The sequence below is a fragment of the Pyxicephalus adspersus genome, chromosome 5 (genome assembly GCF_032062135.1).
Source record: "Pyxicephalus adspersus chromosome 5, UCB_Pads_2.0, whole genome shotgun sequence".
NCBI classification, from domain to species: Eukaryota; Metazoa; Chordata; class Amphibia; order Anura; family Pyxicephalidae; genus Pyxicephalus; species Pyxicephalus adspersus.
In genome coordinates, this window is record NC_092862.1 from 127,207,747 (window position 1) to 127,234,858 (window position 27,112).

The window sequence follows — 27,112 nt, forward strand, 5'->3', positions numbered from 1 at the left end:
GCGGAGCGCGAGGACTGGGGCTGGGCGCGAGCTGGGTACGTCACCGCGCTGTCTGAGGAGACTGTTCTAGCGCGGACGGCCAGGCAGTGCGCGAGCAGCCGCGTGAGGAAGCGGAGGAGAGGCGAATACACAGGAAATAGTACACCGGAGACTCTCGTCCACCTCCTCCAGGGCCTAACGGAGTCTCCACTCACTTCCCCGGGCCGGCTGGATCCGTCTCGGAGCCCCCTCTAGAGGTGAGCACCGTACGTGTACAGAGCCACAGCCTCCGTCACCCAGACCGCTATACTACGGCCTGCATTGCGGCGGACGGGTCGGGCTGCTGTCTGTGTTTAGTGATGTCCACCCTACGGGGGTGCCGGTGACCAAAATTCCCAGGGGCACAGCTGCAGACCCAGATGTCCCAGCCAATCACAGCTGTCCAATTATATCACCTGACCTGTCCCATATTGTATTGGAATAAGAGGGTGTAGTGTTTATTACATTTGCCTAATATCAAATATTAAAATTTGGGGTCAGTTGCTGGGACTTGGGAATAGCTGTTGGCTATAGGAATGCTTGGCTGCAGGTCGTATATATAAAACACCTATATAGTGGTTTCTGCTAGCTTTGGATTGCCAAACATGGCCGTCCACATGGAGGAGACTTCCTATGGACAGCTGTTCATGGAAGGGATGGGTTGTATTTGGTGCAATAGAAATCTGCTGGAACAAGAGCTTATAACATGAGGGAACCCCTGAAAATTGTTCCTATATCCTAATCACAGTATATTAGGGTGGTGGTCAGTGGGAAGAATGCCGCCTACATTACTTGAAAAGATCAGTGGTGTCATTTACAGACCAGAGAGGTCCAAAGTGCTTAAGAAACCCCTAGCAACCTCCGGAGAAGCCTGGGTTATCTTAGAACCTTGGTTGAGAAACTCTGCTACAAGATTATTGTTTTTTGCCAACATTTAGGCAAGAACATTTGTTTTAGGAACACCGGCACCCGTTTTTGAACAATAAAACAAGCTTTTTTTTTGCCATGACCAGCACCAACTGCATGCTGCCCCCACCATCTATATATCACATTGTAGACACTTTTATGGCATTACTATTTTGTAGCATTGTTCCTATTATACAGGATTTATATAGCACCAACATATTACTCAGCGCTATACATTAAATAGGGGTTGCAAATGACGGACTAATACTGACAGTGACACAGGAGGAAGAGAGGACCCTGTCCCGAAGAGCTTACAGTCTAGGAATGGGTGATATTTTGCATTGCATCTATTGTGTATTTGCATCTTATCGTCCTGGTTCTTCATCTTAATCATGGATACACTTGCTGGTTATTTTGGATCTAATGACATTTAGATGAATATACATTTTTTGGCTATTACAGCTGTGTTTCCATTTCCGTAGTTACTTCCCTTACCTCTTGGATTGTAAGCTCTTCGGGGCAGGGTCCTCTCCTCATGTGTAGCTGTCTGTATTCGTATGTCATTTGCAACCCCTTTTAATGTACAGTGCTGCGTAATATGTTGGCGCTATATAAATCCAGTTTAATAATAATATTGCTCTGTTTACAGGTATCAGTAATACATTGTAAGTGTTTAGAAACAATGTATCCATTTTGTGAATGGGCAGAATGGATTCATTAGAAAATCATTTTGTTAGTTTTCCATATGTAGTGGATTTGCTTGCAAGTTCTGTATGATCCATTCTTGATTCAGTAAGATTATTCCAGCACAGAATTCTCTGATCAGAAAACACAATAGGCCTCAGTGGCAGTGTTTGTACAGTGAAATGAATCCCTATGTATAACGCTGTCCTTTCCACCCCCAAGAGGCAGCAGGGAGTTTCCCTGTAGGAATGTGCAGTGGGAGGGAAGCGCAGGACATCCTGGGAGTGGTGTGTGGAGGGGGCAGGGGGTGTCAGCCTCTTGCTGTGCTCCCTATAGTGTTTATTTATAACACTAGACTGCTACAAATAAAGCAGACATGGCTGTATACTAAAATACCTGCTCGGCTACATTGTATCAAAATACACTTCTCCCTATTCATCCTTTAAAACCAATCTTGCAGGCAAAGTTTGCCAAGATATCCTAATGTGAGTTACAGATGTAAAAGTAAATCTTCTCCTCGTTTCCTTTGAACTGGATGGATCGTTAGTGGGGTCTAGTTCCTAATTAGTTCCTAGTTAATGTCTGATTTGTGCAATACCTTTTAAATTCAAGCTAACCTTTTTTAAGTACTTTATGCTGTAAGGTTTCTTGATCATCCTCCGATGTCTTTATATATTGCAAATGGAACGATTGTAGCCGTATTGCTTGGCTGCCTTTGTAACCCATTGTTGGCACTGTTAGATTTTTGGTTCTACAAATGCCGTAGACTTCCTGGTTTTTGTGAGCCTCTGCGTACGGCTGGTGGTTGGAGCTGGCTGAGCCTTGGCCCCGGGAGCTGATGTGTCAGCACTTGTCTGAGCTGTTTTTTTTTTTTGCTTCCCTCAAGGTGTGTTTTTCTGCTTTCTTTTGTTTTCAAGAAGAGTGAAAGGCCATGTGAGGCTGTGTCTGCTGAAACAACCAGTTGTATAGTTTGCAGTGTTTCTTAAGTATTTTTGTTGTCTTTACATTTAAATTATTATGAATTGTGCTTTAACATAACATGTGCCAACATATTACGCAGCGCTGCACATTAAATAGGGGTTGCAGATGACACAGTGACACAGGAGTAGAGAACCCGGCCCAAAGGAGCTTACAATCTAGGAGGTGGGGGAAGTATCGCACAGTAGTGGGGGGGGATATGTAGTGCTTGGAAGTAGCGGGGGTTTCAAAAGCCAGCAGAAGATGGGTTTTAAGTGCTCTTTTAAATGAGCAGAAAGTAGGAGCAAACCAAATTGGATGAGGAAGACCATTCCAGAGAGTTGGGGCAGCCCTAGAGAAGTCTTGTAACCGTGCATGTGATGAGGTTATGAATGAGGAAGTGCTTAGTAGGTCATTGGAGGAGCAGAGAGCAGCTGGGGGAGTATTTTTACCAGGTCAGAAAGGTAAGTGGGACAAGAACTGTGGAGGGATCTGAAGGCAAAGCACAGGAGCTTTGATTTTGATTCTAAGGTGAAATGGAAGCCAGAGTAGAGATCTTCAAAGAGATGCAGCGCAAGAGGAGCGGAGGGAAGGATGGATGAGTCTGGCTGCAGCATTCATAATAGATTGTAGAGGAGAGAGTTGGGTTAGTGGAATACCAAAGGGGAGGAGGTTACAGTGGTCCAAACAAGAGAAGAGTGTGTACAAGGAGTTTGGTGGTCTCTGGGTACAGTGGAGATGTGTGAAGGTGAAAGTGACAGGACCTGGAAATGGTAAAATGTAAAACTGGATTTTGGCTTTTTTTTCTAAAATGAGAAAAATGTTTTTTGGCATACAGACTGTGGAACATAAAACAAATATTGCAGTAGGTGTGATGTTCCTTTCCTGCCCAATTTCTATTTTTTAAATTTACTCACTTGTCCCCATACCATTGTGGCGCGTTCATCTTCTTCCGCGAGTCAAAAACTTAGGCCATCTTGATTGGCCGGGATAATCTCAATTCAGCCCCAGGAATGTTGAATAGCCACCTAATCACAGTATTATCTTTAACCACACATATCCAGCTTAATATTTTCTTAAAAGAAGTGTGTGTGTGTACCACCAGTACTTCCTGCAGTAATAAACCTGCTCAATCACAATTTTGTTTTTGGCTAACTCGATTTCTGCTTTAACTATATGTTTTGCCTGTTGTATGAAGGTTTTTGTGGGTGCACAAGGCCTCCCTGTTATTGGGTAAAGTTTGGGCTCTCTGTTCTCTGGCCCTATATAAAAATTTCCTCTGTTCTGCCCAAGACTAGGCAGGGTAAAAACTGGCTTCACACCTGTGTGTTCAGTAGAGCAGTATAAACAGTATTTTTTTTGGATTTATTTACTAAACTACTCCACAATAAATTGTGTGAACATTTAACTCTCTTATGCAGGCAAAGTACATAAACTGGAATTTGCTTTTTAAATTTTTGGGTAATTAAAGGTAATATATTCGCTCAATTTATTGTGTGATGATTTTCTACTTCTTAAGTAAGTCATCATCTTATGTGTGTAGCAGTTTAGTGCCATTCATTTAGAATAGTGCCCCAATTTACACTTAGGACCTATCCACATTGGCTGCTACTGTGTGCAGTTTTAGGGAGGCCCTTTCATTGAATTTTCTGACCAGTTTGCTATAGAGTTTCAAATGTCACAACTGCACTACTTTCAGCAAGTTTCTTTTTAATGCTGTGTGCTCAGAAGGTGTTTGCGTGCCAGTATGACTAAATGGCAATTTATCGCACATTGTATTGTATGCACATTACCACAACACACCTACATGTACCATGTATTATGGTTTGCTGCACTGCCCTATATTAGCACAGGTACTGCACACAATACAAGAGTATTACAATTGGTCAGAATAGATGGTCTCCTCTGTGCTGAAAGGTACAGACAGAGGTTTTTCTATCATGCAGTACTATCACAAAGGCAGTTGTAAATTAATTCTGCAGCGGAGCAGGGACACCAAACATGCTGCCAAAGCTGTAAAGAACTATCTTCAGAAAAAACAAGAAATCCTAGAACATATGGTATTGGCTGTCCCTCAAAGATCTTTGTTACCATCACTGGGATTATGTAGAAATTCAGCACATAAAGCACAGAGACCTAGTAAATATACAGAAGACCAGTGGTTAGCACTCCCAGATGTTTAGAAGAATCCATCTCTGTGTTTCCCAACCAGGGTTCTTCAAGAGGTTGCTAGGGGTTCCTGGAGTAATGAGCAATTTGTGCCTCCTATTCATCGTGACTAAAGCGTTTGTACTCTGCTTTAGGCATCTTGGTTCCTGGGTTTTCCAGTGGATACATCTGATAACACTCAATGATGTTAGTTCTGTTCACTTTTGGGAGATTTCTCATGCAGGAAGTGAATTAAAATCTCCCCAGTTGCACACTGAAAAAAATAATTTAAGGGGTTTCCTTGCAGATTTTAGTTCACTCTTGTATGGGTATGGACAGAAAGTAAGCAGCAATCTGCCAGTTATAAGATAAAGAACGGCAGCATCACAACAAGGGTTTGGGTTTAATTCTTCAATAGGTTTTAACAGGGTCCATAATTATAGCAGTCATATTTCAGGGGCCCAGAACTATCTTCTTAATTAAAGCTAAAAGCAATAGAATAATATGCATAAGTCTGCATTAAAAAAAAGTTAATAAAAATAATGGTAACACTTTTTTTTTTCAAGAAAATTTACCATAGCCTGCAAAATTCTAAGCTTACAAAAATCAGAGCTTCATAGACATTTTTTTAAACATCTTGTGGCTGTAATATACTGCCATAGTTGAATCTTTTTATTGTTGAAGTTTTGAGAAAATAGATGTTTATATCTACACAGGCAGAACTTGGTATAAAATTCCCCAACTCTCTAGCAGTTTTAGAATTGAAGCATAGCTACTCCTCTGCAAACATAACTGCAATCTTCCTGTCCATGCAAAGCATCTGCTTGAAATCTTCAGTAAATTGAAGTAAGTAAGCTGAAACAGTTTAATCTGAAAAATATTACAGCTGGAAAGAATGATGGCATAAAAAAAAAAAAAAATCAGCGGGTGGAATGGAAATGGGGTGGCTTCTATGGCACACAGAGGACACTGAATACTAACGTTTCCTGCATGCATGCACTATGGCCCAAAATATGCGAGCAGGGTCACGGCTTTGTTCACACTCCGTTTCCCTTACAGGTTTACTTGGTCGGAGGATTAAGGTTATAAAGTAAAAGGATATCATTTGGGGGAATGAGACTGAGGCAGGTTGAGACTGTGGGTCATTCATTACTAGTCGTTGGGTGGGTTTCTCAGTCATTACATTTTCCTCACAGCTGAGAAACAAATCTGTTTGTGAGCATCTGTTTGATATGAGAATGTGTGAACATCAATAGATGGGTATGTGTCTTACACAGCAAAACATATGAGTGCTTTTAAATGCACTTTTATTGATATTTGTTTTCATAGACTAAACATACTAGAAGAAATATAACTCCTATTGATTTGATATGGTATCAGCCCGAAGTTCTGTATTTGAGTGCTTGGTTGTTTAATGGCATCGGATTCTTAATGACTCCCCCAATCTGGAGTGTTGAATTTTAGTTTACGCTTAGGCTGCGTACACACATGCAATATTTGTTGTTGGAAATGAACAATTCATCATTTCATTTGATATTGACCTATCATTTGATAATTGTTAACAAAACAACCGTCCTGGCGGATTTGATTGGCCCACGATCTATTGTGTGTACGGTCGTTCAGTGATCGTGGATTGTTCTGCGGTACACTTTCTCTGGTACACGTCACTTCCTGCACCGTTCAAACGATCGTATCTAGTGTGTGTACATTATTGGTTGATTATATTTGAACGATTGTATCATTACATCATTACTGAATTGTGCACTATACGATCGTTCAAACAACAATTATTGCACTGTGTATCTAGCCTTAGGTTTTAGGATACTGAATGTAACCTAATTTTAGGACCTCTGTAATGTTACACTTGTTCTTCTCATGCATTTGTACCCATCTGCCTCCAGACAAAAATGGTTAATCTTTTCTTTGTTATTTCTTTCCTTATTCTTGGTATTTCCTAAAATCTGATAAAACCATTGAAAAGATAAGAAATTTAAGAAAGAGAGAAGTTCAATTAACACGATAATGAAATGGGTTTGTAGCAGCTGTATAATCTGTACGGCATCTACTGCCCATGTCTCTGGTACGGCTCGCGGTTTCAGGGTGGTGGGCCGGTTGTGTCTCTGGATACAACCCACTCACTCTCTCATTGCAGGCTCAGATATGCGGAGGTTTCTGGTGTCATGACGTCACTCTGTTTCTTCCCCTTTTAGTGACACTGCTCCCTGCGCATGTGCCGTCGAAGGTCCCTGCATTTATTTTATTTTCAATAGATTTTTATTGAATTATAACATTTTTTATATAACAAAGAACTATATAAAAACACCTGGAACATATCATAGGTCTCAGAAATATACACAACATATGTCACACGCTTTTGTTAACATTCCAAATCTAAAGAACAATGGATAGATACAGGTGTACCTATATTGAGTTTGCTACCCAGCCTTCTATTAGGGCAAAAAAGAAATGGCAGGGGAGGGGGGAGAAAGACCAAAAAAACCCCACAAAATTACAACCGAACAAAAACAACAAAAAAAATACGAGGGGTCCGCATATATATTAATAACTAGTAATATCAAAAAGAGGAATTTTAATGGCGGTACATTGGGAAGTGAAATTGCCCTCCAGGGTTCCTATATTTTAGAAAATTTCTCCTGGGTGTCATTAAGGATACTTGATAATCTTTTGTTGAGGAATGTATTGTCCATTAGCGACAACATTTTGTGATACAGAATTAGTTGCTTTTTCCAATTGCTTGCAATAGCGTAGTCCGTGCATTTAGTGGATAGGGAGCTGCAAAAGGTTGGGGACCACTGGTGTAGAGGAAATGTTTTATTGTCTGTGCCCAAGGGTGACAACTCCTCTGAAGATATAGTAAGCAAGCATTGTGAGCCTAAGACAAGAAATACATTACTTTGCATTTGTTTCTAAATGGCTATAGCAGAGCTGACACAATTATTCACATACAGTGTCCTGCCTGTGCTATCCGTGCACATAACAAAGTCCTAACTATTTAAGAAAAAAAAATCTTGTCCTGGGGTAAGGAAGTTAAAGCTAAACTTGCAGCAGAAGATTTTATTGTGTTACAACTTTAGTGCAGTGTTTCTTTTTTAACATAGGGGAACCCCTTGAAATAAATTTCAGGTCTTTGGGGAATAATTTGGGGAATAATCACAGCAGAGTACACAGTGTGGGGCTCAGTGGGAAGAATGCCTTTACATTGCTGGCCTGTGGGAATATGCCACCCTAACAGATAACCAAGAACGTAATTTGTGTTGGTTAAACTGACCTGAGAGTCACAAACTTCTCATATCTCAAGGAACCCCTTGCAAACTCTGGTTAAGAAACACTTCTTTAGTGTATTGTTAACCATTGTTTATTATACAGTTAACTTTGGTGAAAGGAATAGTTTTCTGTGATGGACTCATTTTCCAATTATTTCAATAAAAAACCTAAATAAGGAACCACTTTGTGTTCTTTTTGTGTATGCTCGGGTACTTTCCTGCTTCTTGAAAACATAACAGGACATTTCTCTTTAGTTGCTGGACATCAAACTCTTTATTTGTAGTTTTGTAAAGAAAACCATGAACCACTGCCTTGCTGACTGCTGGCTTGTTTCTTCCTTTTGAACAGTAGTTGTAGCATTGCCGCATACGTTTATTACTTTTGAACAGCAAGTTGCTTTGCAGGAACAATTCCAAGTCTAGCTGTGTAACCTGACAAGCAGAAGGCAGAGGAGTGTTTGTTAGAGAGGCAATGGCAGGCCCTTATATGGAAACATTGTGTTCAGGAATCCGGGCCCAGGCTTTCACTCCTCAGATACATTTGCTGAAGAATGCTTGGGTTCCAAGCTTGTGTTACTCAGTAAGAGCTGAATTTTTCAGAGCTTATTTATATGGCTGGCATGGCTCTGTAACACGTCTAGTTTTCAGTTTACCAAAAATGGGGAACTGGTAATCAAGATTTGTCATGATGTAGCTACAAGTGTGTGATGTGTTATTGCACCCTCTAAATAACTGTTGTGTTAGACTTGGACTAATGCTTCAGATTTAGGTGGATATAATAGAGACACTTTATTAAAAGTGACCGTGTTGCCTTATTGAAAAACTAAAAGTTGGCTGTCAGTAAAATGGTGTAAGGTGACCCTGTCACTACATTGTCATGTTTACAAAATAGCTCTCATGTTAAAGAAAATAAATATACTTACCTTCAACCAAAATCTTACAGTAATATATGTGAATGTTTTCAAATTTATGCAGGTTACTTGCATGTAAAAGCCTCCCTTTTGTATGTAGACATCCATAATCATAGAAAATGCATCTGGGCGCCGCTGACTTTGTGATTTCAGCAGGCTCTGAGTGGGCACCCAAGTGACACTGTAATATTTGCCCTAGCAGTCTGATGACAACTACAGAAAAAGTAATCTAGGGAAGGGACAGGGAACGTAGGCCGGCACGGGGAGTATTGAAACTAATGAGAAGATGGCTGTAAAGTGCAGGCTGCTATGCCTATGTAAAAGGCACATTACAACTGAAAAAAAAAATATTTCTTAAAATACTTGATTTGTCTGTACTTAAACCTGCAAGTTGGTTGCTGACAGGGTCACTTTAAATTGATCAGATAATCTAACATTTATGGGAGTACAGGGACAGAACACTCCTAAGTTCGGTGGCCAAGGTGATACAAATTGAATGCAGGTAGTCACCGGGTAAAGGACATCCTGATACAAACTATGCTGATATTGTATTTTAGTCAGTTATGAGCTGGTGTCTGAGGATATGAATTTACTGCATTGTTGTGATTTGTTTCTGATGTACACTGAACTAAATGAAAATTCTAACAGCATTGCTGGAAAAATTATAACTTAAAGTTCTAGATCTTAAAGTCTTTATATTTATATATTTTTTTCATGCAAGTTTACATGCAGTTCAGAATCTAGCAGATGATCCTTGGAAATCATAGGAACTGTATTTCCTAAACAAAATAAGGCCAGTGGTAGCAAAATGTACCCCTACCTATGTTGTGAGAGGTCCTAGAAACAATGAAAAGCATTGTTTAGGTGGGCCTTCACATTAAACAGTTGTTGGTATATTTTGGTAATGTAAAAGATTGAATCTAAGGCATATTGAAGTTGTGTGCATATGGATGGATGGCTTGAGTCCTTTAAGCAATTTAACCCACTAATGAAATCCTTCTGTTTCTTTACAGATGGCAAATAAACTCATCTTCATTGGGCTGTGCCTTTGTTCACTTTTATACAGCAATGCTCAGCAAAGTAAGTATTACTTTTTTTGTGTAGCCTTGTTAAAAAAAAAAAAAAATTTAAAAATAAAACATTTTGGCACTTTACTTTCTAAATAAACATACAATAATGTTATTGTAATGAATTCTAAAATATACAATACAATCCTTTGTGAAATGAAAGAAACCAGCAAGGGCAATACCACGGATAGAGTAGTAGGTGTAAAGATTCTAAAACCGAAGATCTGTCATAGGGGTAAAAAAATAAAATGGTGCAAAAAATGGTAATGCTTAGATGGATGAGACTGGAAGGTTAGAGAAAAAAAAAGGTATTTGGGAAATGGGAAGGAAGCAGGGATGAACCTCTTGGTCCCACACATATGACCAATCAAACGAGACAATCCCCAATGGATCTACTCAGTATAAAAATGGAATCAGGGTCTATGGAGTCGGCAAAGACAAGGCGTGGTTGCCAAGCTTTGAGGAACCCTGAGAGAAATTTTATGCTGGAGGTTTTTCTTTTGTAAAACAATTGTTAATTTGTTAACATTATGTTAGCCTAATGATGTGAATGTAATTAATATATTTTCTCAGGCTCTACTGAATGTTTAAAAGCAAATGCCAAATCTTGTGGTGAATGTATACAAGCTGGACCAAATTGTGGATGGTGCACAAAGGTGGTAAGTTGGGATCATGAACTCTTCATAGTATGCAAAGTGAATTTTATAATTCTGCAGCTACATATTTACTATATAGGACATACATCTTTATAGGTGATAGTAAAATAAATCTTCTAGCCTACAACTTTTGCAGTATTTAAATGCTTTTAGTGAAGGACTACCTCATTTAGATTGTAGTGATTGCCGCAAAACCAGCCTTGCTGAGTAAACAGTATCTGTTTGGTTTTGCATCAAATGTACATTTGCCAAAAATTTGCAAACTACTGGAAAATGTGTGCTTGTTTTAGGCATGTTTAGTATGAGAAAAATTTCTTGGAGAGCACAATCTTTTGTGGTTCCTTCAGCTAATTACTAGCAATTGAATTACAAAATACTGACTTTGTGTGTATGTTATGTAATATTGTAAACTTACTATATGAAGCAGTATTGTAAATGGGTCATACTTGCCACCACAGGGAATAATCTGTGTTATCAGCTGACATGAAAATTTTACACATTTTCATTTTTGATTGTCAAAATGTCATGTGTATAAACACTTTGTTTTTCAAAGGGTTATTTGAGGATCAGTTTCAAATGTTTGTGATATTTAACCCAAGAATTTGGCTTATTTGTATTAGTTCTAAGTACGGTAATGTTGGACATCATAACGTTTGATGTACAACATTTTTTTGCATGGAGATAATTATACCAAGTTCATGCTTAGATCAAAGAAATGGTGGTGTTTCAACATAAGTGCCACTTGTTTTTTGGTTCCTATTATTTTTGTTGATAGTGAGTGTTGATAGGCTGCAATGGAGTTCAAAGTTGTTTTTCACACACCTTAATGGCAGTTTTACTGGTTATTTCAACTTTTGAAAAGTGGTTTATGGTGAGTCTGTGAGCACTTTTTTAAAGTGGCTATAAAGCTTGAAAAAGTGGTCAAATCTGTACTTCAATCAAGTGAATTTCCTATCACATATAAACATGACCCAATGATGGATCAGTCCAATGAGTTATAAACTACTGATTGATACCATTATTTGTATGTTTTCTTTTTATGCACTTTAATGTTTGCCATTCCTAATTTTAGGACTTTTTACAAGAAGGTGAACCCACATCTGCACGCTGTGATGACCTTGCCTCACTGAAAAATAAGGGCTGTCCAGAGAATCATATTCAGAATCCCAGAGGAAGCAAAGAAAAGCTAAAAGACAATCCTATAACAAATAAGGCCAAAGGAGAGCGTATGGACCCTTCCAAAATTACACAGATCAGACCCCAGCAGTTAAGGTTTGAACTAAGATCAGGTGAGGACATACTTTCTGAGCATAGTGGCTTCTTTTTGTTATAAGCATAGTCACAAGGATTCTCTAATTTGTATTTTACTTACTTACAGGAGAGCCCCAGACATTTAATTTAACATTCAGAAGAGCAGAAGATTATCCTATTGACTTGTACTATCTTATGGACCTGTCATATTCCATGAAAGATGATTTGGAGAATGTGAAAAGCCTTGGTACTGCTCTTATGAGGGAAATGGAACAAATTACTTCAGATTTTAGGATAGGTAAGAATTACATCATAGGTTAGTTCTCTTTCATAACAAACCTATCATTGGTATTGATAGGGTGCTGACATGTACTGTTGCCTGATATGGCAAGCCAGCTTTAGTCTGGTAATGACTTTTAATGCAAAAACACAAAACTAATGAAGAAACAAAACAGTCTGTAGTACTAGTTGTGCATTAAAGGTTGTACCTTGTGTTTTGTAAATACTGCTTATTCCCATTGTCTTTTCTGCCTTTTCTTGTGCATATCAGGTACCTGGGTTTTGATTGTCATGCGTTTATGTGCCTGTTTTGCACATTTTTTACATGTTTTATGCACAAGTTTGTATGCATTATGCAAATTATTACAGAATATGGATTTTACACGGTGTATAACTTTTATAAAGCACACAACTGTGCACTTTACAGTTCATTTTAAATGGCTTGCTTAATGCACAGAAATACACTCAAATATCCTATTTTTAAGGAAGGAACAGTTCGTGATTGATTTTTACCATACAGCAATAAACTCGTTCTTCAGTATAAAAAGGGACAATTGTGACCAGTCCATTAGGGCTGCTTTGATATACAGTACTGCTGTACAGAGCAAAGGAAATTAAAATACTTTGACAAGTTAACAAGTCATGCTTTATATATAACATGAGATGTGTTCTGCATTCAAATAAATAGCTTGCTTATATTTAGTGTAAGTTGACCTTTGTATGTTGGGAATTCACAGAATTTATTAAGTTTTTCCCATCTGCTTTGTTCTAGGTTTTGGGTCTTTTGTAGAGAAGACAGTCATGCCCTATATTAGTACTACTCCTGCTAAACTGATTAACCCCTGCACCTCTGATCAGAATTGTACCAGTCCATTCAGTTACAAAAATGTACTCAGCCTCACAAGTGACGGAAGGCTTTTCAACGACCTAGTAGGAAAACAGCAGATCTCTGGTAATCTGGATTCCCCAGAAGGTGGATTTGATGCAATTATGCAAGTAGCTGTGTGCGGTGTAAGTACAAAAGAAAGTGTAAAATTGTACATTGATTTGTTATGTAGCAGTCCAACTGTATAGTGGATTAAAGAGTTTTGAATTAAAGCTCTCTTGTGTCCTAAATGCTTTAAATCCTGCTTATTGCTGTTATAATGCAAACAAATGCCTATTGAATTTACCAATATTGCACTATTATCAAGGTAATTTGTGCTGTAGTATTGTTGGCCCTGCTGAGTTTATCTCTTAGCTAGGAAACCCCCACCAATGTGGAGACTGGAATAGTCCTAACCCACCTGCTGTTCTAGCTGAAGCCCATTGTTCAAAATGAGACCCTAGGACACAAAAAAAAATTACCCAGAGGGAAAAAACTAATGCAATTACCACATTTTAGATACTAGTAATCCCCAATATTTAATATTTTTGTTTTACGTAAGGTTTGTGCATAACAAACGTAGGAATATGCACAAAGAAACAAAAACTCTGCAAAGATGACAATTTTTATATAGTTATCCACTTTCAGATTTTGTGTACAGCCCTGTTCAAAAAATGGCATAGATCCTTCGGATCAAGGTGGGCTAGTTCACATCCGTGGGGCTGATAACATGACTACATAGATGTACATACAATATTTCTGAATTATTATTGTAGTACATGTGCTTCAGAGTGAATGGTACTGCAGTGCACAAACACAGATGTGAACCTGTTTTAGGACAAACTATATGCACGATAATTATAGCGTTTACTCTCATTCAGCCTAGCCTTCTCTTGCTGCATTGGTTGTATGGGTACACATAAGAGGTTATGATAAGTGTTTTTTTTTTTTGTTTGTTTCTGTAAATATCTGGGTGTTGCATTTACTGTAATATTTCATTTTAGGATCACATTGGTTGGAGGAACGTCACACGCTTGTTGGTGTTTTCTACTGATGCTGGCTTCCATTTTGCTGGTGACGGCAAATTAGGAGGAATTGTTCTGCCAAATGATGGAAAATGTCACATGCAGGACAACATGTACACAATGAGCCATTATTATGTAAGTCTGCAGAAGTCTTTGTGCTTTTTGGATATGTTAAATGTTTTCATTCAGCTGTATATTAAGATGGCCATAGGTTTGTTATAGTGAACATTTAGTTTTGAAATCCTACTGCCCACCACAAAATTATGCGTCACAGATGTTTGAAATCTGTGGAGGAGGAGGGATTTACATTTTTATACTTGTATTGTCTCTGAATTCTAGTTCCTTCAAAAATACATGTTGAATTGTCTCCTGTAGACTCGTTGTGTCTTAGACAGACAGAACGAATAAAATCCTAACAATCTAGCTGAATTGTATGTGCTTTCAATAGTGTTGGGTAAAAAAAAAAGTGACTAAAAAAAACTTTACAGCAGAATACCACATGTTTGGCTATCATTGCCTTTAATACTGTTTTATGCTTATTCTCACAGGACTACCCATCAATCGCTCATTTGGTCCAGAAACTCAGTGAGAACAACATCCAAACTATCTTTGCCGTTACTGAGGAATTCCAGGCAGTTTACAAGGTATGGTTGGGGTTTTGTTTTATTTACCTCATATTTGAACATTTTAAACTTTTACTCCATTATTACAGTTCTAAGTTAAGTGTTTCTCCTCATTTATAGGAACTGAAAAACCTAATCCCAAAATCAGCCGTGGGAACTTTGTCTTCAAACTCCAGTAACGTGATCCAACTGATCATTGATTCCTACAATGTAAGTTTGCACTTCTGTTCAGATAACCATCTTGTCTCCCATCGGCTTCCTGTTTTCAGAGCTTTGTAGACTTTGTATGTAAAAATAATTTTTCAATTTTTTTTTTTTCTAGTCCTTGTCTTCAGAGCTTATTCTAGAAAACAGCAAATTGCCAGAAGGTGTGACCATCAATTATAAGTCTTTCTGTAAGAATGGAGTGATTGGAACCGGAGAGAATGGGCGTAAATGCTCCAATATCTCTCTCGGAGATCAGGTAAGCATTTGTAGGTTGTTAATGTTTGTTGCATGTACTTCATTTTTTTAAATCTGAACTTTATGCAAAAACTGCTAATACACCAGTGAAATACTTGTGGGAGCTTTTTTACATTTTTTTAATTTGTATTTGAGATTTTGACACAGCTGTGACAGCATAGCCCTGTTTTGGCAGAGCAAAAAAATTGTCAGGGGCAAGGAAGGGAGACGCACTAAAAGAGCAAGTAAGCAATTCAGTGTTAATGTGCTAACAAGGATAATGCTGATAGAAGCAGATTATTAAGTCTGCTTTTTTCTGTGTCTCATTATTACTGGGGGCAGGACAGGACCTTTTATGTTACTTGCAGCAGAGCTAAATTAAGTCCTATGCCCTGCCATACTGGACTGTGCTCTGTAGCAGAACCATGCAAACACCAGGCAGGATTGATAGAATTACCAATGCTTTGGCTGATAAAATGGTTCCTTTATACGTATTTCATTCTATGTCCCTCAACCTTTATGTATTTCTTTCATGGTTTGACTGTAATTCAGCTTTATTATTTTTCTTACATGGTCTTGGCATTCATCTCATTGCTGTTCATTCAGCTCACCACTGGATCATAATGTAATTTCACTCAAATAGTAGATTATTATAGGGAGTAGTGATCTTCATGTCTTTTTAAAACATTTCCTCTTGCGGAATAGAGGAAGGCACATTCTAAGCTGCAAAAACAAGATATGTATATTATCCTTTTAAATTAATGTACACGGAATCATCACAATGTGGTTTTTGAGCAATTTTTCATGACTTCAGCTACAAACTTTTTTTAATTTTTTTTAATTTTTTTTTTTTTTTTAGGTTGAGTTTGAGATCAGTGTAACTGCTCACAAATGCCCCAAAAAAGGCACCATAGACCCCATTAAAATTAAGCCTTTGGGATTCACTGAGGAAGTGGAGATTCTTCTGAAATTTATCTGTGAATGCGATTGTCAAGAGTCAGGAACCCCTAATAGCCAAGAATGCCACTATGGAAATGGTACATTTGAATGTGGAGCCTGCAGGTACTTGTTCTTGGCAGTTTTCTTTATATAGATGGTGAAACTTTGCTGATCCATAGACAATGATATATATTTATCTTTCTATATGGTTATGTGCACTGTGAAAAATGCTTGTTGATCTTTCATAAATCCAATGTGCGCCCTGTAGTGAACTGATAAAACGGCTCCTCTGCTGGAAAAAATTCCAGGCAGTGTTGTCAGTCCTTCCAGTCCTTTCCTTCTCATCTTCATAGCAGTGTTTTTTTTTTAGTTCTCTGTGGAGAACACTGCTCAGGGTTTTAGTGCAGCGGAACTAGCAGCATTGGCTAAACACAGCAGAGCATTGGATTACTAGTTTTGTCAACTGGTATTGTACTGGTAGAATTTTTAAAGAGACAAAATATTTGTTTGTCAAAAATGTTTTGTGCTTGACTCTGTAACTGCAGCAGCAAGAGCTTACCCAGCCCTAGATGTTTTCAGAGTGACAGAACATCCTGCCAAATGTCCTTTTATCAACAAGCACTTAACTGCCTACCTACATGAGCAGGTACTCTTTATAAATGAGTAGTAGTGCAGTCGTGAGGATGTGGAGGGTGTAACGAAGTCCTCTTCTTTTTTTGTCATGTTTTTTACACTAATTCTCTTTTATTCTCAGATGCAACGAAGGTCGTATTGGAAAACAGTGCGAGTGCAGCACAGAGCAAGTCAGCAGTGAAGACATGGATGCTCAGTGTAGAAAGGAGAATAGTTCAGAGATCTGCAGTAACAATGGGGACTGTATCTGTGGCCAGTGTGTGTGTAAGAAGAGGGAAAATCCAAATGAGGTCTATTCTGGAAAATACTGTGACTGCGACAATTTTAACTGTGACAGATCCAATGGATTAGTTTGTGGTGGTAAGTTTAACACTAGTAACCAACCCTCAAAAAAGAAAAAATCTAGATGCTTAAAGTATTTATGAAATGACACCAAGCTGCACATCCAGGTGTAAAAACATGCATTTTGCTTTTAAAAAGATTTTGAAAAATTGTGTGAGAAAGAAAATATGATTTCTATAGTGGCTATAAAATCCTCTTCTCAGAGTCCATTGAAGGACACCTCTCTATTAAGGATCATGCTCCATCCACATACTGCTTTATTACAAAGCTGAGAAACTATGGTAGTAGGTGAGGGTTTTCCTGGGCTTGGCAGCAGTGTAATCCTAAGGTAAAATACTTCCTGTGTCCCTCTGTGGACTTGAGTGTTACAAACATCTTAATTTACTCTGCAGGGTGGAAATTGAATGGCTTCATTACTTTATGCATCTGCACTGTTCTGTGGTTGAGTTGCTGCTTGAGAACCCCTATTGTCTGACTGCGAGTTAATAAGGGGTCTATTACTTAGCACTTCAGGATGTCTAGATTTATTTTGACAGTGTTCTTAAGCTGAAACAATAATGGGCAGACATAAAGTATTTTCTAATTACAAAGTAGCAAATTACGAATGAGTTACATTCTTCCTTTAAAACATGTCTTCTATTACAGGGAACGGAATCTGCAAATGCCGAGTTTGTGAGTGTTTCCAGAATTTCTCTGGAAGTGCTTGTGATTGTTCTAAAGATACAACGCCGTGCATGGCAGCTAATGGTCAGCTATGCAATGGAAGAGGAATATGTGAATGTGGAAGGTGTAAATGTACGGACCCTAAATTCCAGGGACAAACTTGTGAGATGTGCCAGACCTGCGTTGGTGTTTGTATGGAACACAAGTGAGTATTAAGGAACAACCTGTGAAAATGAATGTCCACTTAGCTAAAATTTTGTAGTTCTAAATCAAAGCTTAAGAAACTAAATTGTAATCCATATAATGGCATTATAACTACTAAAAATTCAATGAACTCCAAACAAGGCAAGCAGGGTTTGATGTTTGCTGGAATTCCCAACTTTGTTCCTGTAATCCTCCCTTACCGTTTCCTAGGATTTTTTTATTACTTGTCTATAACCCTTCTTTTTCCAGTTTTTTTGCCCCAGGGATTGTGTTCAGTGCAAAGCCTTCAAAAAAGGAGGTAAACAAGCTGATTGTGACAGCCAGTGTTCACACATTAACTACACCATAGTGGACAGCCGTGACAAGTTACCTCAGCCAGGACAAGAAGATGCTCTGTCACACTGCAAGGAGAAGGATATAGACGATTGCTGGTTCTACTTCACCTACTCTGTTAATTCAAACTCTGAGGCTCATGTGCATGTTGTGAAAGATCCAGGTAATTTATCTTAAGCTGTTTCTTTTTAGAACCATTAACATATAATGTTAGCAGGTAGTGATGATTCTTCCACTGGTTTTCTTATTTCAGAGTGTCCCAGTGGCCCTGAAATAGTTCCCATCGTTGCTGGTGTGGTGGCTGGAATTGTTCTGATTGGACTGGCATTGTTGCTGATATGGAAACTTCTGATGATTATCCATGACAGAAGAGAGTTTGCTAAATTTGAGAAGGAGAAAATGAATGCCAAATGGGATGCTGTAAGTATTTCTTATTGGAAAGGTTGCTATTATAATGGAATGCCAGTATTTCGTTTCAGCAGCTTTTCTGTTAAATACTTGCCACGCGGAAATCCTTTAGAATGTATGATGGTGTCATGTCAAAAAAAAAAAAAGTCAGTAATTTGATGGAGCTGTATCTTCCTATTTAACTTCAGTCTCATATTAAGTCACAGTGGTTAAATGCATTGAGTTATCATGTGTGCTTATCAGGTGAATACATTGGAGATGTATGGAGTGTATGGGTGTGTGCCGAGTACGTTAGGAGTGTGTATGACACTATTCTGTGTACATTCTTTTTAATGGATACATAACGATGTGTAATGGAGCTATCCTGTGTACAGATTTCTGGAGACTAGACTGGGCACATGTATGGAGGCTTTGTGTGTTTGGTAAATACGCTGTAGATGTATATAAAACTGTCCCATGTATAGCTTTCTGGTGAATACACTTAGAGGTCTGTGTTTGAAGCTATCCTGTGTATGGTTTTTCAGTAAATATATTAGGAATGTGTATGGAACTATCCTGTGTACGGTTTCTTGGTGAATATGCTGGGATTTTTATAAAGCTATGCTGACTCCCATTCTGGATTTGTACTACAAAAAAAACTTTACCACTGGAAATCCATTCATCTTCTACAGTCCAAGCACCTCTACACTTTTATCTCTGAATTTTCTTTTGTTCATGTCTGTGTGTGGTTATTAGCGTTATCATAATGATGTATTTTCATGGTCTGCTACAAACTACTATTACATTTTATTATACTGGGCCTGTACCTGGCTCAAGAGCTTTTCATTAGTGGCAGCTATGTTGGACAGTTTGCAGGTACTGAAGCTGCCTATATATATATGTATCTATCTATGTAACTTTGAATGTATGGCACTCAGTAACTCAATTATACATCACTGATGTTGGGTTGGCAGACTTTCCTTATTTTCTAGCAATAAAAAAGCCAAAGAGGACAATTGAGTAACTGCTACAAAGCCCTCAGTATTAGGCCAGGTGGTGAATGAAGCCACCATTGTCATTCCAAAACTGCTCTTTAATGGGGTTGTCAACTGCTCAACCTCCCTTAAGGACTAAGTTCTGTTCCTATTACTTGATAAGCAAATTAGTTGTTAAATAAATAGCACAGTAAAGGACTGGAGAGATGTCAATGTGCATCGTGTGTCAGGAATAATGACAGCCTTCTGGACCAGGTTCAAGGATGGAGCATATGGATCAGGGCAGAGTACGAAGTAGAGAAGCGTGATGACGAGATGCTGCGCTTCTGTACATTCTGAGAGATGGTCCATTATGTTCGAGGGGGGTATCTGTGTAGTAAATGGGAAATCGATTATAGCTCATCTATGTCTAGATAGCAGTGCTGAAAAGGTAACAAAGCTGTCCTTTCTTTTCTGCCCAAAAGTTGTCCTGTCTCTTAGCTGTACCTCTAGATTTCAGTCACTGTCCATACTTTTATTAGACTTTGTGTGAACTTTTTTCTCTGTGGATTCCTTTCTCCAGCAAGAGAATCCTATTTACAAGAGTCCTATTAATAATTTCAAGAACCCAAACTATGGACGCAAAGCCGCTCTCTGATTCTCAGTTTGTATTTTCTTTTCTTTCACTTTCTGCTTCTTCTCATGCATGTTCCCCGCCCTGCCTCTTAACACCGCTATTGTGTGAGGTTTTCCTGTATGCAGGGTTATCTGACATGAATGTTTTTATATATGGTATTAACATGCTCCACCAAAACAATGGTATTGTATTGAGAGGTGACTAAAGGTGGTATTAAGGGTTTTTATTTTGTGTTTCTCCCCACATCTTTATGTAGATTTGGGTTAGGACAAACTAGAAAGTGGGCCATATTACACTGAATATTGTGCCATTGACAACACTTCAATAGCTGGATGAAAAAAATGAAAAATTGCTAAAATTCTACAGAACTCTGGTTTCTAAAGAAGTAGCATCAATGTCGTGATGACCTGTTAGGTTGACCAGCGTGGTTGTGATCAGCATTTCTCCCAAGGCCATAACTTCTAGATTGACTAGTGATTTACACTTTAATTTTACCTGTTCTGCATTTGGCACCCGTTGCAGCATTAGAGCTGAAATAAAGGAATATTTACTGAAAAAGAATGCTACACAGTATACAGACATTATTATTTCAAAGTTACAATACTTCAAGTATAAACTGTCTGTGATAAATTTCAGCCCAATTTAGGCATTTCTTATATAAACGGTGCTTATTAAACTTGAGTTAGTTATGTTTATTAAATATTTAAATGAAGCCAACATAATACAGAGTCCATAGTTATTTCAGGAAAGTGAAATGTTTTAATGCCTTGAAGAACTAAAGTATGAAAGACCGGGAGATTTATTTAGCCTACATAGTAATGATGAGTTACCACAATTAATTTTAAATGAAACAACTCAGATGCAGTTGAACTGCAGACTTTGAGCTTTAATTCAGTAGGTTGAAAAAAAAAAGATTGCATAAAAATGTGTTGAACTCATGCCTTATTTTAACACAATCACTTCAGGGGCTCAAAGGTATTGGACAAGTTAATTCAAAGGTTATTTCATGGGCTGGTGTGGGCAGTTCCTTCGTTATGTCATTCTCAATTAGGCAGATACAAGTCCTGGAGCTGATTTGTCGGGGGGGGGGCTTGTGCTTGTATGTGGAAGATTTTGACAACATGCGGACAAAAGAGCTCCCCATGCAGGTGAAACAAGCCATCCTTAAGCCGCAAAAACAGAAAAAAAACCATCCGAGAAATTGCTACAATATTAGGAGTGGCAAAATCTACACTTTGGTACATAATGAGAAAGAAACAAAGCACTGGTGAACTCGGCAATGCCAAAGGACCTGGATGCCCACGGAAGACAACAGTGGTGGATGACCGCAGAATCATTTCCATGGTGAAGAGAAACCCCTTCACAACAGCCAAACAAGTGAACAACACTCTCCAGGAAGTAGGCTTATCAATGGTGCACTGCAAGGTGCAAGCCACTCATAAGCCTCAATAATACAAAGGCTAGATTGGACTTTGCTCAAAAACATCTAAAAAAAAAAAAGCCAGCACAGTTCTGGAAAAACATTCTTTGGACAGACGAAACCAAGATCATCCTTTACCAGAATGATGACAAGAGGAAAGTATGGAGAAGGCGTGGAACAGCTCATGATCCAAAGCATACCACATCATCTGTAAAACATGGTGGAGGCAGTGTGATGGCTTGGGCGTGCATGGCTGCCATGGCACTGGGACACTAGTGTTTATCCATGATGTGACACAGGACTGAAGCAGCCGACTGAATTCTGAGGAGTTCAGAGACATACTGTCTGCTCAAATCCAGCTAAATGCAGTCACATTGATTGGGAGGCGTTTCATTATACAGATGGACAATGACCCAAACATACAGCCAAAGCAAGCCAGGAGTTTATTAAAGCAAAGAAGTGGAATATTCTTAAATGGCTAAGTCACTCACCTGATGTGAACCCAATTGAGCATGCATTTCACTTGTTGAAGACTAAACTTGGGACAGAAAGGCCACCAAACAAACAGAAACTGAAAGCCGCTGCAGTAAAAGCCTGGCAGAGCATTAATATGGAGGAAAGCCAGCATCTGGTGATGTCCATGAGTTCAAGACTACAGGCTGTCATTGCCAGCAAAGGGATTTCAACCAAGTATTAGAAATTAACATTTTATTTTCAGCTTTTTAATTTGTCCAATTACTTCTGAGCCCCTAAAATGAAGCGATTTGTTAAAAAAAAAAAAAAAAAGCTTTAGATCTTTACATGTTTATACAATCTTTTTCTTCAACCCACTGAAATAAAGCTGAAGTCTGCAGTTCAACTGCATCTGAGTTGTTTCATTTAAAATAATTGTGGTAATGTACAGAACCAAAATTAGAAAAACGTTGTCTCTGTCCAAATATTTTTGGACCTAACTATCTTAATAAAAAGTTTGGCCCTTCATGTGATTTGAGTTTGACACCCCTGCTCTAACAGCTCTGCCAATGCTTTGAGTTTGGTTCCCTCTCGCAGTCACAGTGTGGTGAGATGATGCACTGTGTGTGTTGTGTTTAGCTTCCTTTAACTATATCATAAATGTCTATTTTTTTGTCTTCAGTGAGAATGGTTTGATTATATCTGCTTCCCTTCATATTTACTGTTATAGTGAATATTGTAATAGGGCCTTATCCTAATCATTGCCCATCTTTCTCTCTTCACAGGGTGAGAACCCCATCTACAAGAGTGCCGTGACAACAGTGGTGAATCCAAAATATGAGGGAAAATGAATGTGATGATTTTTGTGTACGGTCTGCCAGGCTGTATACAAAGTAGAATCTTTGATTTTATTCTGTACCCACCGCCAATATCTGATGGGTAAATCTGCAGCGACTTACTGAAACATAACAGTGTTTGACATTCAGAATTTCACAATGTACAGTTTATGTAAATTTACAAATACAGAATGATTTCATGTCAGGTTTTCAAGTAAATGTAACTTGTGCCATTGGACTGTTAAAGCGATTTACACCGGGTAGAGGTTCACTGTCACAGAAGGTCACATTGTGCCTTTTTGACCTCCTACCTCTGTGCAAGCAGATAATTTTCTTGGGGGGGAGGGGGGGGGGTCTGTTCTTGGGATCTAATTACTGGGTTTGCCAATGCAAGTATTACAATTCTGCTTCACAGGGAAAATCAGGGTTGGAATTTACACACTAGCCATTAATAATGCAATGCATACCTCAGACTTCAGCATGATCAGCAAGTTTGGATGGTGTAATGTAGGTTAGGGTTTGTTAGCTATGGATGAATCAAAGTGAAAGTGATAGAAGGAGCAAAATATTTCCTGACTAATGGAAGCCATAAATGGTCCTGGAGCATGCTTCTGTAAATGGTAAATTCCAACTCTGAAGGAATTGCTACCTGACTTTAAGGACAACGTCACTCACTTGTCTGGCAATGCATTTCCACCCTGCTGTCCTTATAGCTGCATCAAAATACTGGCAAAGGAAACATGTTGTAGGACGCACCGTTTGCTATTGCTGGCCTTCTCTTGAACATTCTCAGAATTGCCTGGCTGCCTTGCTGATCCTGGAACAAGTAGGGTCTTTGATACAATACTGCAGTTTTCAAAAGGGAGTCGGCATGTCCTGTATGTGATAGCTTTCTTCTGAGGGACAAATGTACTTATAGCAACAGTACACTAGCTTTCCCTTCCTAGGCCTCCTGATATATTTTGTACAATAACCTCCATCCCAGTTTACTTAGTTTGAAAGATAACTTCATCTTATTCCAAGAAGAAGCTTTATTTTACTATTGGCTGTGCCTATGCAGTGATCGATCAACAGACATAACTTGTGCAATGCTCCAGCCAAGTACACAATTGGGTGGGGAGTATAATTTAAATGATATGTCTAGGAATTGGTTGGTGTATTTTTAATTGAACTAAACCTGGACTTTAAGCTGTGTACATATTTTTATGGACAGAAGTGTATACGGTGCTTATATTTGGGACTTGATGTCCAAAATGCAGCCTTCATGCCTGAGTGCAATGTGTTCTCCATGTTTCCACTAAAGATATTCAGGTTTAGTCCCAAACTGACTGCCTTTATCACACTGAAAGAAGAATGGTTATCCTTTACAGTCCGATTACTCCAATCAGTTCCCTCTGGAATAAGGCTGAATTCACACAGAAGGGCTGGCTGATGGCTCCTCTACCCTTTTAAACTTTGTTATCCACATCATTCATTCAAGCAGTGGCTAAGTGGTTGTGATAAAGGAGGTTAAGGGGGTGGACTGACTGCCAGCTAGCTGTGTGTGTAGTGTGAATTCAGCTTTCAGGATAATCTGTTCCATGAGAATCATTAACATGATTTCTAAAATGATCTATACACAATGGATGCAGCACTCGGTTACTGCAATCACTACAAGGTCTGTATGTTCTTTCTAATACTCAGCCAAAAATCTCAGAGTGGATTATTTGTCTAAAGGCCTTAAATCATGTGTCGAGTATGTTTTGAAATCAAGTGCTTCCTCGTCCTCTTAATCATTTAATGTCTTTTTGCATTTCATCAGAATTTCAACTGAAGCTGAATAATGTACAGAATTGTCCTTTTGGGTTACTTACACTGTGACCATTTCATTATTAAGCCTCGTCACAGATCGATCGACATTTTGTGCCATATGGTTTCATTGTATTTTAGCCTCGGACCATTTGCTTTGCCTCAGTTTCATGTTTGTCACAATCTTGTTTTTAAGTGCCTTTTTATTTTAGCAGGTGTTCACTTTTTACAAAACTGTTAACTGAAGTTATTTATTAAATAAAACTACTTTAAAACTGTCCCGTCTTACATTGTTATTGCTTTGTACAAGTTAACATCATAATCAGAACATCAGTTGTCATTTTCTACCTCAGGATAGGGAAAGGAGCAGCAGCAGACTGATGAGTTCATCTCTTACTTATTATTCTCTCTTCCCTTATCGGGATGATTCACTTACAATGATATTGCGGAGTATCTGCTGCTGATGACTTAGTTCAGGTACTTGCAGTGCTTGCATTAGAAAAAATAATTATATAATTATAAATATTTAGGGTCCTAGTAATAGAGCTTCATCAATATTGTATTTTTAATATCCCCTTGGATTTCATATTTTAAGTAGAACTAAACAATAGTGTGCATGTATACATATCCATACTATGCATCATGTCCAGTTGTAAAAAATATATGTAAATCTCCTTGCACTTTTTAATTATAGCTGTACTATCAATGGTAGCTTTCCCAAACAGCTCTTTCCTCTATTACAAAGCTATCTAAAAGGTCATAAAGTAAATATATTTTGAAAGTTATAGGGTTGATGTTAATGGAAGGGAAATTAGATTTACAGGGGTGGCCAAATTGTACAGACTGGGCTGTGGTTGTTGCTGACCTAAGTATTCTGTAAAGTCAGGAAAACCACTGAGCCTAAAAATAAATTGGGGTTATGTATAGTCTGATGCTGCTCATAGATAAGTGCAGCATGGCCACCTATTAAATAGATTTATACCGACCCACTATACAATTTAGTAGCTAAGAACAACACCTTCCAAACATTCTGCCTGGAAGTTAGATTCATTGGATTGACCAGTTAAACACTTTGTCAATTGGCTTACTTTGTTCTTTAAGTTTTTAATCTATGGTGGCCGCATCTGAGGTGTTCTCTGCTGATAATATATTTGTCAGATATGTGACTCTGGGAGAAGAAGTAAAATAAACCAATCGGTTAATGTTCTGACGAAAAGCATGCTAATAGAGAAAACTGAGAGATGAGCTCATCACTGTGCTGTTTATACTTTCACTGTCCAAAAACAAGCTGGAGTCGTTCCAGGATGACCCGGGCACAGAGTAAATCGTATGAATAATGTCAGTTGCCAGACTGCGGACAACAAAAGTACAGAAAACCTGCCTTTGTTACTTTATCTTCCAATGGGCTATTAAGGTTTTATCTTTTACTGGGCTTTCACATTAATTTATATAAATCCCATATGCCATTGCTTGGTTCATTTAGAGTATTTTATATAGAGAAGTTATAACAGGTCATTTATTATTAACTTATAAGTATGTGATTCAATAAAACATACCCTTCTGTTTGTTTCTTATTTTTATTGTGTGTACTTGCGGAATTAAACCTCTGATGGGCTGTTATTTCTGGAAGACATTGGTTTAAGCTGACATCTTCATTAACCTGAAATGCTGAGCTTGCAGGTTCCTAAGACGTGTTGTATTAATTCCACTGAATAAACGGCAGTCCTGGACATAAAAATATACATATATATATCATATATTCTATATTGTAGCCATTTTAGATATATACACAAGTTGTGTAGGGACAGCTATACCAATACATGAGTGCAATTCACTAAATTGTCATTTGCCATTCATTTGAGCAATGAGGGGTGATGAGCTGTTAGAATAATCTTTTTGTACAATGATATTCTGCTACTTACAAGTAAGTTCTAAAAAAAAAAAGGAAAACCAAAATCAGTAAGTGGCTTTCCATTAGGGAAGTGTATACAATTTGTATTGATTAGTAAGCTGTTAAAGTCCTGTTCGGTGTGCTTTGCTTTTTACAGCTTCATTAGATCAGGCTGTGATGCACTACCATTCACACAAAACAGACCTTCCAATTTCATCAAAAAAAGTGTAAAGTATATATAGTGTACACACAGACCTAGTATAATTCTTTCCACTCCGTTCACCAGGAAGCATGGACCAGTTGATTTTTTCCTTTCTGTACTTCCAAGAAGCAGATCCGAGCTTCTTGCTATTCTCAGACATCAAACAGAAAACAAATCATCGTGTTAGAAGGTTGGGACCAGCTGAAGGGGTATACCAGGTCCCAGCTTGTTCACTCTTGTCTACTGCTACTATTACCGGTACTTGCTGCTCATTCCCAGTAATATTTTTGGAATA

The 27,112-nt window shown here is 38.3% G+C and overlaps 2 protein-coding genes across 6 annotated transcripts in view; one reads left to right on the forward strand and one right to left on the reverse strand.

Annotated features, from left to right (window-relative positions):
• On the forward strand, positions 1-25,002 carry ITGB1 (integrin subunit beta 1). Of its 2 annotated transcripts, XM_072412658.1 has the most exons (17): positions 1-236; positions 9,922-9,988; positions 10,549-10,634; positions 11,704-11,920; positions 12,010-12,180; positions 12,934-13,172; positions 14,031-14,186; positions 14,600-14,695; positions 14,795-14,884; positions 14,997-15,137; positions 15,975-16,177; positions 16,809-17,047; positions 17,675-17,897; positions 18,160-18,392; positions 18,483-18,649; positions 20,174-20,254; positions 22,886-25,002. In XM_072412658.1, the coding sequence occupies exons 2-16, from the start codon at positions 9,922-9,924 to the stop codon at positions 20,246-20,248; spliced, it is 2,403 nt and encodes an 800-aa protein (XP_072268759.1). In that variant the 5' UTR covers positions 1-236; the 3' UTR covers positions 20,249-20,254; positions 22,886-25,002. The 2 variants fall into 2 exon arrangements, with proteins under 2 accessions (XP_072268759.1, XP_072268760.1); XM_072412659.1 differs by lacking the exon at positions 20,174-20,254 and having other exon boundaries at positions 3-236.
• Positions 25,003-26,198: 1,196 nt separating this feature from the next.
• The window catches only part of CCDC7 (coiled-coil domain containing 7), a 40,808-nt gene continuing 39,894 nt past the window's right edge, over positions 26,199-27,112 (reverse strand). For all 4 annotated transcript variants that reach the window (XM_072412656.1, XM_072412657.1, XM_072412655.1 and 1 more), the window contains 2 exons: positions 26,871-26,963; positions 26,199-26,449 (listed from right to left, as the gene is read on the reverse strand). In XM_072412656.1, coding sequence (XP_072268757.1) covers positions 26,424-26,449; positions 26,871-26,963 — 119 coding nt within the window. In that variant the 3' untranslated portion in view covers positions 26,199-26,423. The remainder of the gene's footprint in view (positions 26,450-26,870; positions 26,964-27,112) is intronic.